The sequence below is a fragment of the Phalacrocorax carbo genome, chromosome 8, assembly GCF_963921805.1.
Source record: "Phalacrocorax carbo chromosome 8, bPhaCar2.1, whole genome shotgun sequence".
NCBI classification, from domain to species: domain Eukaryota; kingdom Metazoa; phylum Chordata; class Aves; order Suliformes; family Phalacrocoracidae; genus Phalacrocorax; species Phalacrocorax carbo.
In genome coordinates this window covers 26,671,820-26,685,915 of record NC_087520.1, presented here as the reverse complement: position 1 = coordinate 26,685,915, position 14,096 = coordinate 26,671,820, and the positions used below count along the sequence as shown (strand labels likewise).

General features: G+C 39.4%; 1 protein-coding gene across 1 annotated transcript in view; it reads left to right on the top strand.

Annotated features, from left to right (window-relative positions):
- The window catches only part of MMP2 (matrix metallopeptidase 2), a 35,444-nt gene extending 27,349 nt beyond the window's left edge, over positions 1-8,095 (top strand). The window contains exons 10-13 of the mRNA XM_009511220.2: positions 135-271; positions 2,118-2,277; positions 5,622-5,731; positions 7,081-8,095. Of these exons, the coding sequence (XP_009509515.1) occupies positions 135-271; positions 2,118-2,277; positions 5,622-5,731; positions 7,081-7,184 (511 nt within the window). The 3' untranslated portion in view covers positions 7,185-8,095. The remainder of the gene's footprint in view (positions 1-134; positions 272-2,117; positions 2,278-5,621; positions 5,732-7,080) is intronic.
- Positions 8,096-14,096: the final 6,001 nt, after the last annotated feature.

Genomic DNA, 14,096 nt, shown 5'->3' with positions numbered 1-14,096 from the left:
TGTGTTGCTGCTAATGTGTGTGTGCGCATGTGTGTATATGCATGCTTATGTGGCCTTTGCCAGAAATTATGAGAAACAGATGTGCTGCTGAATTAGTTCATTGTAAATCTTGTACAATTTTCTGATCTGCTCAGATTCATGTGGAGGACTGTAAACCCCCGAGGAAAACCCACAGGTCCTCTTCTCGTTGCTACATTCTGGCCTGATCTGCCAGAGAAAATAGATGCTGTCTACGAGGCCCCTCAGGACGAGAAGGCTGTATTTTTTTCAGGTATTGGTTTTAAGTTTTAAAATGTAAGTATCCTTCTGCATAAATATTGCATTCGAGCTCAGTTTCCTCTGAGTTGTAACTGGGCCAGGAATGGTCTGCCTAAGTCAGCATAGCCAGCGGGTATGAGTGACAGACCTCAAGCATCCCATGCTGAGGATTTTAGGACAAACGCTGGATCTGAAATACTTTGAATAGCATTCAGCCTCCATTACAACAAAGGGGAGCTATAAGCACCTAGAAAGGTACATTCAACAATAAGCAAGACTAAACAAGAGTCATTATTTAAAACAAAAAGCAGAAACAGTGGGAGCTCTGTTTCATCAGTCACTGATCTGGTTTTCTTCTGTTTCCTCTCATTTTAAGCTACTGTCTCGGTACAAGTTGCTTGAGAAGATTAGACCATTTTTCCCCCACGCCTTTCCTTGTCTTCCCCCCTTTTGCCAAAGACTGACTTCCACCCAGGCTTCCAAGTATCTGCCTTGGTGGCTCATCAGGCAGAGGATACAGGTGGCTATGCGAGCTTCCTCCAAGGGAGAGGAGGATAACAGGAAGCGCTATGACCGTCATAAGTCACACATATGGGTCAGCCGTACTGGCCAAATTAGTGGAGCTGGGAGGCTGTTTTCAACATGAAAAACTGAGCCAGCAAAAACTGGGCTCCAGTATCTACTAAATGCATGACTAAACATCTCCAATCACATAAAAACCATATGGCCAATGCTGCTACATTTTCTGTACAGAAGGGAAAAAAGTAATAATAATCTATTCCACAGGTCTCAAAGGCCATTTACTTTAGTTTACATGGAGGAAAAAAACCAAAAGCTTAACAAAGTTTTGTTTCAGCCAAGCCAAAACACTTTAAATATTGCATATACTATACATAATCCTATTACATCTACACCTCTCTCCCTCTATAATTTCCAGGAAAATGTAACTAACCTGCTTTAAAAAAAAAAAAAGAATAAATAAATAAGACCTATCAAACAAACCAAGATTGGTTTGAAAGTTATCTGTAACCCAACTATCTTAAAATACTTAGTATCAAGACCCACCCTTTGCTCCTGAACAGTGAAATAGTAACTTCTCAGGAGCTGAAATGCTACATTACACTTTTCTTATATTAATACTTTACTTTCTTTCCCACTAACTCTCTCACAGAATCAAAGAAATGGTCTTTCACAAATGAATCTTCCCACTGCTTCCAGTGAATCCAGTGAGGGTACTTACTAAGTAAATTACAATTCCATGTAGAGAACACAGAATCAGTCCTCCACTAGTACAGATTTGGAGAGACAGTAGAAAACATCATATGACAAAAGACAACTCTGGGAAAAAACTACCTGTTAGTTACTCATGAAAAATTTCTGAACAAAACAAACCATGGAGGTAAATTGCTGAATAAAACAAATAAAGAGTGAGCATGAGCTGCTGCATTTGACCTCCAGGTGCCCATGCTTGGTTTCAGACCACCTTCATAATAAAAAAAATACCCATATTAACTACTTGCTTTAACATAACGCCAACTGTATGGTTTTTAGAAGTAGCTGCACATTAGACTAAGACATATCTTCCTCAAAGATGGGGCAGCCAAGAAAAGAGGAAGCAAGAGCAGACTGAGGTGATATATTTTGCTGAGAGGCAAGAAACACTTGAGAAGCAAAAGCAGAAACTGTAAGCACAGTACACCTGCACTCTAATGTAGTGCTTCACAGATGGTAAAATACTAGAAAGACTAGTAGTACACTTAGTGCAATAAAAAGTCCCATAACAAAGCATAAAAGAAGAAATATTCCTCTGTATCTGATTGATTAATAGTGTGTGTTGCTTTGTTTTCTCCCCTACTTAGGAAATGAGTACTGGGTTTATTCAGCCAGTAACTTGGATAGAGGCTATCCAAAGAAACTCACCAACCTAGGACTACCCCCTGATGTGCAACGTGTTGATGCTGCTTTTAACTGGGACAGAAACAAGAGGACATATATTTTTGCTGGAGACAGATACTGGAAGTAAGATGCATTGAAGGGGTGGTGGTATGCTGTTAGCCGAGCTGTGTCTCTAGGGCTGAATGCACACTGAGGTTCAGGAGGCAGGAGCCAAACACAGGGGTTTCATCCTTTGAGAATACAAAATTCACACTGACAGCACTGGTGAGCAAAGATGCCAAACCAGGGAGTAAGGCTAGGAAAGCGCTTCAATACACCAGCAGGAAACTAGCATGTATTTGAGAAAACAGCTTGCAAGGGAAGTAGATATCTGGGAGTCTCTTCCAGGCCACTCACCACTAACAACCCATACCTCAACCCCTATGTACCAGCAACCACCCCACATCAGTCTCAGGTTCTTAAGAGAGGCAAGCTGTTCCTTCTGTCAGCTCACAACTGCTGGGAGAAGGCTCTGAAAGAAATTCCTTCAAAATGGACTGATCTCCAATCACTTGAAGCCAAAAACTGTACCTTTGGAATTCTGTCACTAAGCCATCAGGTTTGGAGGCGCTGAATATAAGACCGCAGTGTGACCAGCACAGCATGCCGGGGATGACTGTAAAGCCTTTCAGTAGCTGATTTACCCCTCACTAACACATTTGCTCTACTAATAGAGTTGGCACTGAGGAGATCTGAGCAAACCACAAGAAGTGTATCTATTAGTACTTTGGGGAAAGTCTTAGCTTCAATTAATTTTGACAGTCTCTACAATCCTTTTCATGTTTCCAGTACACATGCAGGGAAGTTTTTGTTGCAAATAACACCACAAATGTGATATTCCACAAATGCCTGTAACTCTACATTGTAACTCTACCTCTGCACTGAGGTTCCTGTTTGAAATACTGTATGAGAAGCAAAATATGGTGCAATGTAAGCAGCCAAACTCAGGTGGCCTGCTACCACACTCCGTCCAAGAAAGATTTTGGACTCTCAGAACAGGGAGGAATGCCCTTAAAATGTCTCAAGGCTATTACTGCGGTAGAATTAAATATCCTACATTACACCTGATGAAGAGTCTACTAATTCTATTTAATAGAATTTCATTATAATAGCTGGCAGGAAGATCTGGCACAAAAGATCACCTTGAAAAGCAGAGGCAATTTGGTGCTTTGAGGAACTTTGTGAGTTACCTCTTTACTGCCTATCAGAACGCCATGAGAATAAAACAGAGACACTAACTCCTGCTTACACCATCCGAGGTTTCTTCCAGGGACAGGACTTTACTTCAGGAATGCAGACATTACACAACAGGCTGAAAGTTGAACCTTTCATGAACTGACAATTTAGGGGAAAGATGAACATCAGAAAAAACACCAGATTTCTAAAAGATTCTCCTAGCTATAAGGGTTCCTTCTGAGAGATGCTCTATATAAAATAGCACAGGAGGTCTCAGTATAATTGAGTCCATTTTATGTGAACATTAATTTCACGTTATGATTAAACTGGATGAGTGTCTCTATTATACCCTAATGGCTGTGGATTCCTGTAAGTAAATAAAATACCCTTTCACAATTGCCACCTGATTATAACTTTCAATTACTTTGAGGACAGTACTCTTCTCCATTATCTAAAGAAAAAAAAAAGAACTTAAAAGCTAAAGAATGTTATTCATTTTTTAATGTCATATTGTAGAGACCATCTTAAACATTTGCAAGTAGTTCTGATACAGCCATCTGCAATACTTCAGATTCCTACCAAAACCAACAGACTATGAGTTAGCAAAGCTGCTGGTCTCCTCTGTACCAATTGTTTTGATTAATTGTTCTCCAGGGCCTCCAAGAAATTCATCACCCTAATCACAGACAGTATTTCTATCAAAGGACCTTATCAATTTTACTGCAGAATGCAGGAAGCAAAATAAATTTAAGTGATTTCTATCTGGGTAAAGAAGAAAGCAAGCAGTTGACAAGTATTTCAGAAGAAAATGCATCTGTTTAACAGTGACCCTATACGCCTAAGTATGTGGCTGATTTATTTTATACAAGGACTTTGCCACATAGAATCAAAATAGCTACATACCATAGTCCTTCCTGTGCCATTATCACACTTACTTTAAACGGATTTTTTGGAAGCTTTCTCCTCTCCCTCTTTCCAGCTCCAAGCTATTTTAGTGTTATTATAGCAAGATTGTTAGGCAAAGAGGAGTTTTGTGAGGGAGAAGAGTTGGCTCAGATTCCACAGCTGAAGTTTTAAAGCTACTCAGCAAAGTACTAGATTTTCTTTAAATATCTGAGGAAAAAATAGAAAGCATTTTAAATTAATAATTTAAATTGTTTTTGACCAATGTACTGCTCATTTGTACTGGTGTAACTTTGGATATAATCCAAGTAGTTCCATACAGCAATGAAGGAAAGGTAACCCAGGACACATACAGCTATGGATAAATAGAAATCAAGAACATAAATGCTTCCCTCCCTCCAGTACTAGTCAAAGATGACCTCTCTGAAGTCCACTGCTCCTGAAGAGGTGCTGCCAGGGTGACTGAGGCCTCCCATGCATTGGAAGCCTGTATCCCATGTCACCATTCCTCAGGACATCTCTGCTCCTCCTGCTCAGCACTGACTCCCACCTGTGAACCAGAAAAATAGGGAAACCAGGCCACAGCCTTGCTCCCTCCATCTTCACACTCAAGTGGAAAGCACACAGAGTAAATGGACTGATCACCTGCAGATGTGGATACAGACATATCCACTTCCTTCTGAAGGACACTGCAAACTAGATCCAACTTCCATGGAGTTAGGTGGATTTACATCAGCTGAGTTTTTCCTCTTGAAAGCATAGATTGTGAAAGCCGTTGTGGTTTTGTTGTTCCTCCACACCCGCCAAAGAAAAGCATATATTTTTATCACGGTATTTATCTGTTGATCATGACAGAGAGAGAGACTCTGTGAAAATAATTGGGGGTTTTCATGAAACTGTAGGGAATATAATTAGTAATTTAATAGCAATACATCAATTACATGGACTACAAGCATATTCAATACTAGCATTTCAAATAAGATTTTTAAAAGACAGCCATTTCACACTGAAATCTGCTATCTTCAGATGTTGGCTGCTGCCTAAAAAAAGTTACCATTCCTAGAACTATGTTTGGAATTTTAAAGCTACATTTCTGAAAAGGGTTTTGCTTAGGAAATGCATTTTCAATTCAGCAAGAATTGCATTTCCAAAAGGAAAGATATTGAATTTCATAAGGTTTTAAAGCTGGGAATTATTATAATGAAATAGAAATAACATTACAATCTCATTTATTACATTTCTGTTAGATTGTTTTATATAGTCACATTTGCTGAGGACTCCCTGAAAAATTAATGTTAAAAATTAACATTAAATATAGATTTGTAATGTAGGGATATAATTTTCTTCAGGTACAATGAAGAAAAGAAGAAAATGGAGCTTGCATCCCCTAAGTTCATTGCTGACTCTTGGAATGGAGTACCAGATAACCTCGATGCTGTCCTGGGTCTTGTTGACAGTGGTAAGCTGTAATTCTGACTTAAGCCACTAACAAGCTCTCTTATTTGTCTGCTGTGAAACATACTGGAGACCTCAATTTTCTGTGGTCCATGAGTAGGAGCCAAACTGAGCCAAAACGCCATTCAGCTTTGCAAACTACTGATTCACACAAACTTTTTTTGCCTCTATTTTCCAATTTGATATCAGCTGATGAATAGCCTACCTAATCAGTTTAAACTTTTTAAATTAAACATTTAGGGAATACTACCTCTCTTGAATATTTTTATCCAAGCAAATAATAATAATAATAGTTATGCTCATTTCCCTTTTCGTGAAGGTCATTTAATTTCAATCTGCTACTACTCTTCATCATTTACTTCTTTAATGCTGATTACTTTGCAAAGCTTAACAAGGCAAGACATATATTTTATTAGCATCTTCCCCCTTGTCTTCCTTGCTTTTTTTTTTCTTAAGAAAAAAAAGCTGTATACTGTCTTGTTTAAGTGTCTGAAGCTTCTTATTGCTTTCCATTGCTATGTTGTACAGGTCTAGAAACCCGCTATACAAAAGTCAGAGAGGACCCGGAGGGAAGTAATGTGTGATGCAGTCACTTTTATGTCAAGATGTCCCTGAGGCTCAGATCTGGGCTCATGTTGGTTTTCCAATTTGGGCATGGGGAAAACTAGCTCTGTGGAGAATTCTCTTTCTAGTATAGTTTGAGACAGAGACTAAATTGACCTCTGCCACCCAATGCCTGATGCACAGGATGTCCTAACACCAGAAGGCATGACTGGGCCAGTCCCCAGGTCCAGGTTTGGACATTTCCCCACTTCTTGACAGCTCCATAGGTTCCCCAGTACCAGCATGCAGTCACAGCACCATTTCAGCATCATCCTGCTCTAGCACAGCCAGAACTCGAGTATGATAATCTCCTTGATCACAGGCACAAATAGGTTGTGTTTTGCTCTTTTTTTTAACCTCCTATCAACTGCAGCTGAGAGCCTGGCCCCTGGTTTTAGGTGGCCTCATATTTTGCACAGATACATGTAAATGCCTGGAAGCACCACTGGTATCACAAGTCTCGACTCAATTATATTTTCAACATCTATTTTGCCAGCAAACATTTCTTCCCCAAAAATTCTGGCTCCCCAAATGGTAACCTGACTTCAGGCTCCATTTAACAAGGTCTCTCTTTTCCAGGATGGGAATTTTTATGTATTTTTAAAAGAAATATTTTCTATTGTGTACAAATATTTTGGGAAATAAGTTTTCCAGTTCATTAAGCTTCATGAAATCAAACAGATGAAAAAAGCTCTGATCAAAAATTATGTGCTCTACAATCTGAGTATGCTTTTTTGTTTACCTTCACAGGATACACCTACTTTTTTAAAGATCAGTACTACCTACAAATGGAAGACAAGAGTTTGAAGATTGTTAAAATTGGCAAGATAAATTCTGACTGGTTGGGTTGCTGAACTGTATGAGACATTAATAACCAAATATTTACTTTTTCGTTATATGCCTTATCTGTAATTAGAAATAGTTCTGAATGCTAATTACTGGACCAGTCTGGTACTGGCACCAAAACATTAAGTACCAGTACTGTACTCATCAGATAATTTAAGAGTGTTTGCCTCCTCAGTATACAAAAGATGTTTACGTATATATTCTGGTACAATTTTTCAGTTTTCATGCTAGTCAGAGTAATGCTAGTAACAGAACATCCATTATTCTTTATTCCCCTGGTGCTTAAACAAGGCATTGAAACCATTGGAGACTGGATCACGCCCCTGCGTTATACACATCCCAAATAGGCTCAGACGAGATGTACCAGCAGTGCACTTTGATTTTTTTTTTTTAAATACAACTCTGTTATAGAAAGAAGGTTTGTCTTGATGTTTTTCATCCTCTTGCGAGTTTGATCATTACTTCCAGTTATTTACATAATAATGCAGAAAGACTGTCAAAGGCACAGGTTGCCTCAGGATTTGATTTGTGTTGTTGCATGATGGAATCATGGCAAGAAACTGTGTTAAAGTATTGTTTTAAAGTACTTTTTATTTTAATACCTTAGTTAAATTTAGCAATTTGCTTCATGCACTTTGTTACTACTACATAACTTGTTTATATGGACAGAACGACTCAGATTTTTGAAGTCAATGCATTATACATAAAAGTCAAGTATTATTGTTTAACTTGTTTTATTTTTCAGTTCTTCATAATATTGGGGTTTTGTTTGGTTAGGTGTTTTTGCTTATGCACTGGGCAACAGAAACTATTCTTTACACAATCTGATGGCATGTTTCTCATTAAAAAAGTAAAACAGAAAAGAATGTCCCACACATGAAGTCCCAAAAATACAAATAAAATCCAATTACACTGTAAAGACTTCTCATGGCCAGGCCTCCTTGTATCATTTGAAATCAGAAATCCAGCAGCATGTTGCAGTGAAATACCTGTCACAGGAAAGACAGTATTACCCCAGAATTTATCTGCATACTGGATTTTTTAGGAACCTAGGTTTTCTCTGTTAGTTTTAAGATGTAACTGCAGCAATTTACATTAAAGAGATTATATGGTCCCATGCCTCCCCAAAGCCTGCAGCCTTCTCAGAACAGTTTACATGCCCATTATCCATGCTCTTTCTCCTTATCAGCAGGCTACCTCACAACAACCCAGCCAGGAAGAGTCAGCATAGGCACAGCAGTATATGTATCCTGTAGGGAACGTAGGCTTGAGAAAGAGAGATGTAAAACCTTACTCCTGCCCATGAGATCAGACACCATTTGGTGAAGGATCTTACCCAGCTCCACACACATGAAACAATTTGTGAGGTTCTGTGGACTGCATTATGCAAACGGTCAGCTCAGACCCTCTGCAACACATGTCTCACATTGAGTCCATGATTCATAGACCTGGCTAGTAACCAACTAATATCTAAGCCAATGAACAACTGGTTTCTTCTCATGTCATCTATAACTTCAACAATGCTTTCCTGTTCTAAGCAGAGTTATTTACAATAGTATTCTGAAAAGATACCGCTTCTAAAGTGGCTGGATTTGCCAAGTCATATTTCCCTTCCACACTATCCAGATATAACTCCCACTTTGGGAAGCTGTTGATTACTACAGACAATTCTCACCTGGATGAACCAGTCCTATTTTCACCTATGCCAAAAGAAAAGATGGCTTATCACAGAACCAAGTTTGAAATTCAGAATCTCCTTATCTCCTTCTGAGCATCCTCATTCTCTTCAGAAATCATTCATTGTCTTCCCAATTAGTCCTGCACCAGAGTCAACAAAATAAGGCATAAAACAAAGTAGTTGCAATTGCAAAATGTTAGTGTGTGTGTTTTTACAGAAACCTGGCAACCTTCTTAGGATTGCACGATCTACTGAGCCATTGCAGGGATGCATAATCAGTCCTGACCATAAACATCTTCCTACACTAATGTTGAAAATATTCTGTAGCTTTAATGACTACCAGGAGTTCCTTTTGAGCGTTGCAATAATTTGTCCCTAGAGAATTTAAGCTCTGTTTTAAGCATCCTCAATAACCATCCCATCAAGATTTTTATGTTCTTGTGTCAATAATGCCCCAAACTGCATGCTCTAGCATCTGTATTTAATGTGGAAGGGTTTTGAAACATAGATGTACTAGAGGAACATTTGCAATGGGCTTTTTCAGATCTGAACTTGCTAAAGCACATTTCAACTGTTGACTGAAATAGTTTCCTTTTCGTCAAAACTTACATATATGTTTTGCAACATTGGCAAATCTACCAGCTTACCTTCTGTAATAATAAAACCATAATCCTACAAAACTCCACACAGCTGGTGGGTTTAAGGAATTCTGCTCAGCTTCTCATTTTGTTCTTGCCTGTGTAGGCAAGACTCCAATGACTGCATCACTGGCAGAAAAACAGAAAAATTTTCTATCCTTAAACCAACTCTCACTTCTTTGGGTTCAGTTTCAGACTGGCAACCCTAAATTTATCACTTGTCATTTGTAAACCATCTGTTTCTGTTGATGAACTGTAACATTTGCCAGGTTATCACCTACATGTATCAGACCAGCTGGAAGAGTGTACTGACCCCTTCTCATTAACCTTTCACATTTGACCTGTGAAATGCCAAAAGTCACAAAATGTGTCCTGAAAAGGTCATTGGCTCTAATTCCACTTGTTGGTAGCCACTTTTACAACCTTACTGTTGGAATGCAGAAACAACCTGCACCACCTCCAGGATATCATCTAGCCACGATAACTGAGAAGAAACTTTAAAGTTACTTCAATGCATTTTGTGCAGTTAGGGATGCTTTTCTTTTTCCTATGGCAAAACTCAAGAAAATGTACATTTCCTCAATTATTTTGTACCTCTTCTTTCCTGTTTGCAATGAGTCAACCATGAGGTGGAAAGTTCTTGACTGAGCACCACTGCAGCTCTGCCTGTACCCGAGCATGTCCCACGCCAATCCGTCCCACTGACTTGCTTCCCTGTTTGACTTGGACCTGCCCCATTACTATGGGCTTCTCTGGTGTTCCCTGGACTCTTGGCTGAACCAGATTACCCTCGCCAGCCCTGCTCTTTTTACCTCTATTGGGCACTGCGAGACTGTGCCCTTGTCAGCGAGGCCACTGCCCTTGTCTTTCCTTTCCTCACCATGTTTCTCCTAGGACATTTTCAGAACTGAATCAAGATTTTTACCTAGCTTCTTTACAGAGGAAGAAACAAAGGCCAAAAGTGTAAATGTTTCTGTCAAAGCCACACAAAACTCAGCACCAAACTCTATCAAACCTTTACCTAACTTGTTCTACTTGCACAGTTTTATAAAATTGAAGTCAGGTTCACTTAAGACTTTTTGGTGTCAGGGTGGAGTTGCACAGGTGCTGCACAGGGGCTTGTTGCAACATGGACAGAGCTCAGACACTCTTGCTCTTTGAGCTGAAGGAAATTTTCTACCAGTTATGAGCAGGACAGGCTGTACCCACCCAGCAGGGCCGTTCCAATCCAATGGAGTAAAGGGCAGCGGTTTATTAACCACTCTGTCACAATACATAAAAGGCAGCCAAGGCCATAACGAAATGACACAGTTTAAATACTTAATAGAAGCCTGAACTGTGAATCATGCTTAACAGTTTGTGTCTTACTAACACTCTGTATTTGTTAAAAATATGTTTTCCTCCTGCTATTCTGTTGTGATTTAACAAAGCAGTGGTTGGACCCATAAATTTAAGCAATTGACTGTAACTGTGCTGTTCTTTAAATCAGGAGGAAGTAGGTCCTTTGGGCCCATTTTGGACAAATTATTTGTATTTGCAAACCCAGGCATGAATGTTTTTAGCAGCAAAAACTAGGTGCTTCTGCTTTTGGAAGACATGAAGCCACCATATGAGTAGGCATTGGGCTCTGTGTGATCGCTGCAAATGCAGAGATTTATACCTGCAAGGGGAAACAGACTTGTTCCAGACTGGTTATATAAACTGTTGCTAAGTACTAAGGTATTTCAACATAGGGAACTACAGTAGGGACAAAAGCATAAAAACGGAACAAACCCTCAAAACAACAACAAAACCAACAACTCTGAGACGCTGTCAGAGAAATAGCAGAGTCAGGCAGAACTGAAGGTGTCTCAAAAGCTGCCCGCAAGGTTTCTGCATACCAAACCTGTCAGTTCATAGTGAGTCATGTGCTATTACTTGGAATGCATCTCCTGCTAAAAGACATTGCCTTCTAAAACATAAGTGAGAGCAAAATGGCATCTTAGGGTAAATTGGCCAGTTCTGAGATTTACACTTGCACACAAACCACCATGATTTCATGCACAACGAGCCAGGAAGCTGGGTACACAGCTTCCCCCACCCCGACTGCAGCAACAAGTCTTTACCTGCAAATATAAATTGGCTCAAATTTTCCAGGCATATGATATTCAGTATAAACAAGATAATTCAACAACATTCATTCATTCTCATCATTAGAATAAAAATGTTTTTAATAAGGTCTCCAATTAGTCTTTTCTTAATTGAGACAAATATTAAGAAACCCTGTTGTTATTATCTCCAAACTCTTTAATCTAATGGAGAAAGATACGACATGAACCACTGCCTAGAAAATAACAGAACCTGAAAAAATGCCACTTTATTAGTGGTACAAACAATAAACTTGTGTATCAGGCTACCAAAAGTGAGAGGTGTTTTGTTTGTGGTTTTCTTTGTTAGTTTGTTTGTTGGGGAGTGGGAGGGGTTATGTCTTCAGATCAAGACTCCCTGCCTTTTTGGAGAATATCCTTAACTCAAACGTAGTCTTTCTGGTGTTAATACAGAATATTTGAGAAAAGAAATCCTGGCCTGGACCAAGTGGGGACTGGATTAAGTGAACCAATAGCCTCTTCTAGCCTTCAACATCCTTAAAGTTATATAAATTAATTTCATAGTCTAAGAAGTATATAGAATAACTTCTTAAAATTATAAATTAAGTATGTGCCTTCATGTGTACATGCATATACACACACAAAGAAATAGCTCATAGATATATCACAATATCTTATGTAATATTAAGGATTTCCTATGAATGTTAGAATAGGGTATTTCAGTTCAAAGAGACCTACAACAATCATCTAGTCTAACTGTCTGAATGCTAATCGACCTTCACCTGCTTAGCACATTGTACCAGTTTTTCCTTTCTCAAAAAAATACACCACATTCTGAGCAAAGGACAATACAGTGAGTAAAAGTACAAGTATTCAGTCTGCATGGGTGTTCTTCCTTGGTAGCTCTAGTGGAGATAACTGTCAAGAACTTCAAAATAATCAGCAGTTTATTGGTTTTATTGCTCAAAGGACAAGTAATTTCTCCATAGCTGCAATAGCTGAGTCAGTGACCATTCAACAGGTCATAGCAGCTTCTGCCAACACTATCAGGTCAGTCAGCCTAACCAGAACTGGGAGGACTGCACCCACACTGCCTGCTGATATAATAATCTCTGGATCATTCTTTCACCTCTTTTTGCAAATCCCCAAACTCCTAGTATACTTCTAAAGTTCAGCTTCAGCCAACTTCACCATACGCATGCTCAGACTACCAGACAACGAACAAGTCACTCTGAAAAAAGGGAGACAAAAATGAAAGTCCTTGTGTCAGTACAGGTCTGCATTTCCCTTGCATACCTTGCTGCAGACTCTGCACAATGAACCAGAGGGTGACAAAACAGAAAACCATCGAGATTTCAGCTGTCTGTTACCGCCCAGTGCTTTCCTCTGGGACTTCTCAGAACTACTCCTGGGTGACTAACTTGCTTTGCTGTTAAGAATTTGCTGGCATTGCCAAAATAAACTTAAAATTGTAAGAGGATAATTGTTTTAATATACATTAGCCTGGAGCTTGGCAGTCTGTCCCTGGAGTTATTTGGAGGTGGTCTGCACTTCCAAAAAGACAGGAATTCACAATATTAAGCTACACAAGTTGGCTTGTTTTTTGTTTCTCTAACCACTGCTCTAACCTTGGACTGCTTCATAGCTTTATTCTGTCTTCCCTATGCCTATTACAGCAGCCATAATATTGCTGCCAAAAGGGCTGAAGCTAGAAAGCAGCTTCACGTTCTGCAGCTGGGTGCTAGGCAATGATGAAGACACAGCACCTCCACTGCACAGTTTCTAATCACTACTAGCCAAGGTATTAGGAAATGCAACCACAGGTCTCCCTTCCAGTGTCATATCATACAGTTAGTTAAGCCACAAAGACTTTCTTCTGTGGTCGTGCTTACAATAGACAATTCTGGCCACTGCCTCTCTCCATTGCTCTCCTTTGAGTCCCTTAATGTGACTTACGTGCAGTTCACTGCTACAGGACGGCAGCTGACTATTGCATTAGACAAACTAAGTTGAAGCAATTTACCAAGAGGCAAGTCCTGCCTGCAAAAGGAAGATAATCAGTCTGCTTCTTCTGTGGTCAATGCACTAACTGTTGAATGTGGTCCTCTAAAGAAAGAGAGTGATTTCTCACTATTTGAGGACTTGGCAAGGCTCATTAAACTCTTGCATTTTCATGCTTTTCCATTAAGAAACATGTACTTTTCAAGATCACTGAGAATTCTCTTGTTCAACAGCATAAAAATACAAAGTAGGAGGACCCACCCTGAAAATCCTTTTTCTGTTGTTTCCCATGTTGTCAAAGAGACTTCTATTTATGCCCTTTTGATATCCTCATTTGTAGGACTTTGTAGGACTCTTCTTCATGAATAATGCCTTTCATCCATTCTTATATTTAGATGCCTTCCTATGTAGTACTGCACAGCACTGCCTCAGTCATCTCTCTCTTGTCTCCCATCACTAATAATGCGTGTACCATTATGGCTTGATTCTATGCTCAGATAGGTAAATTCCAGTTCT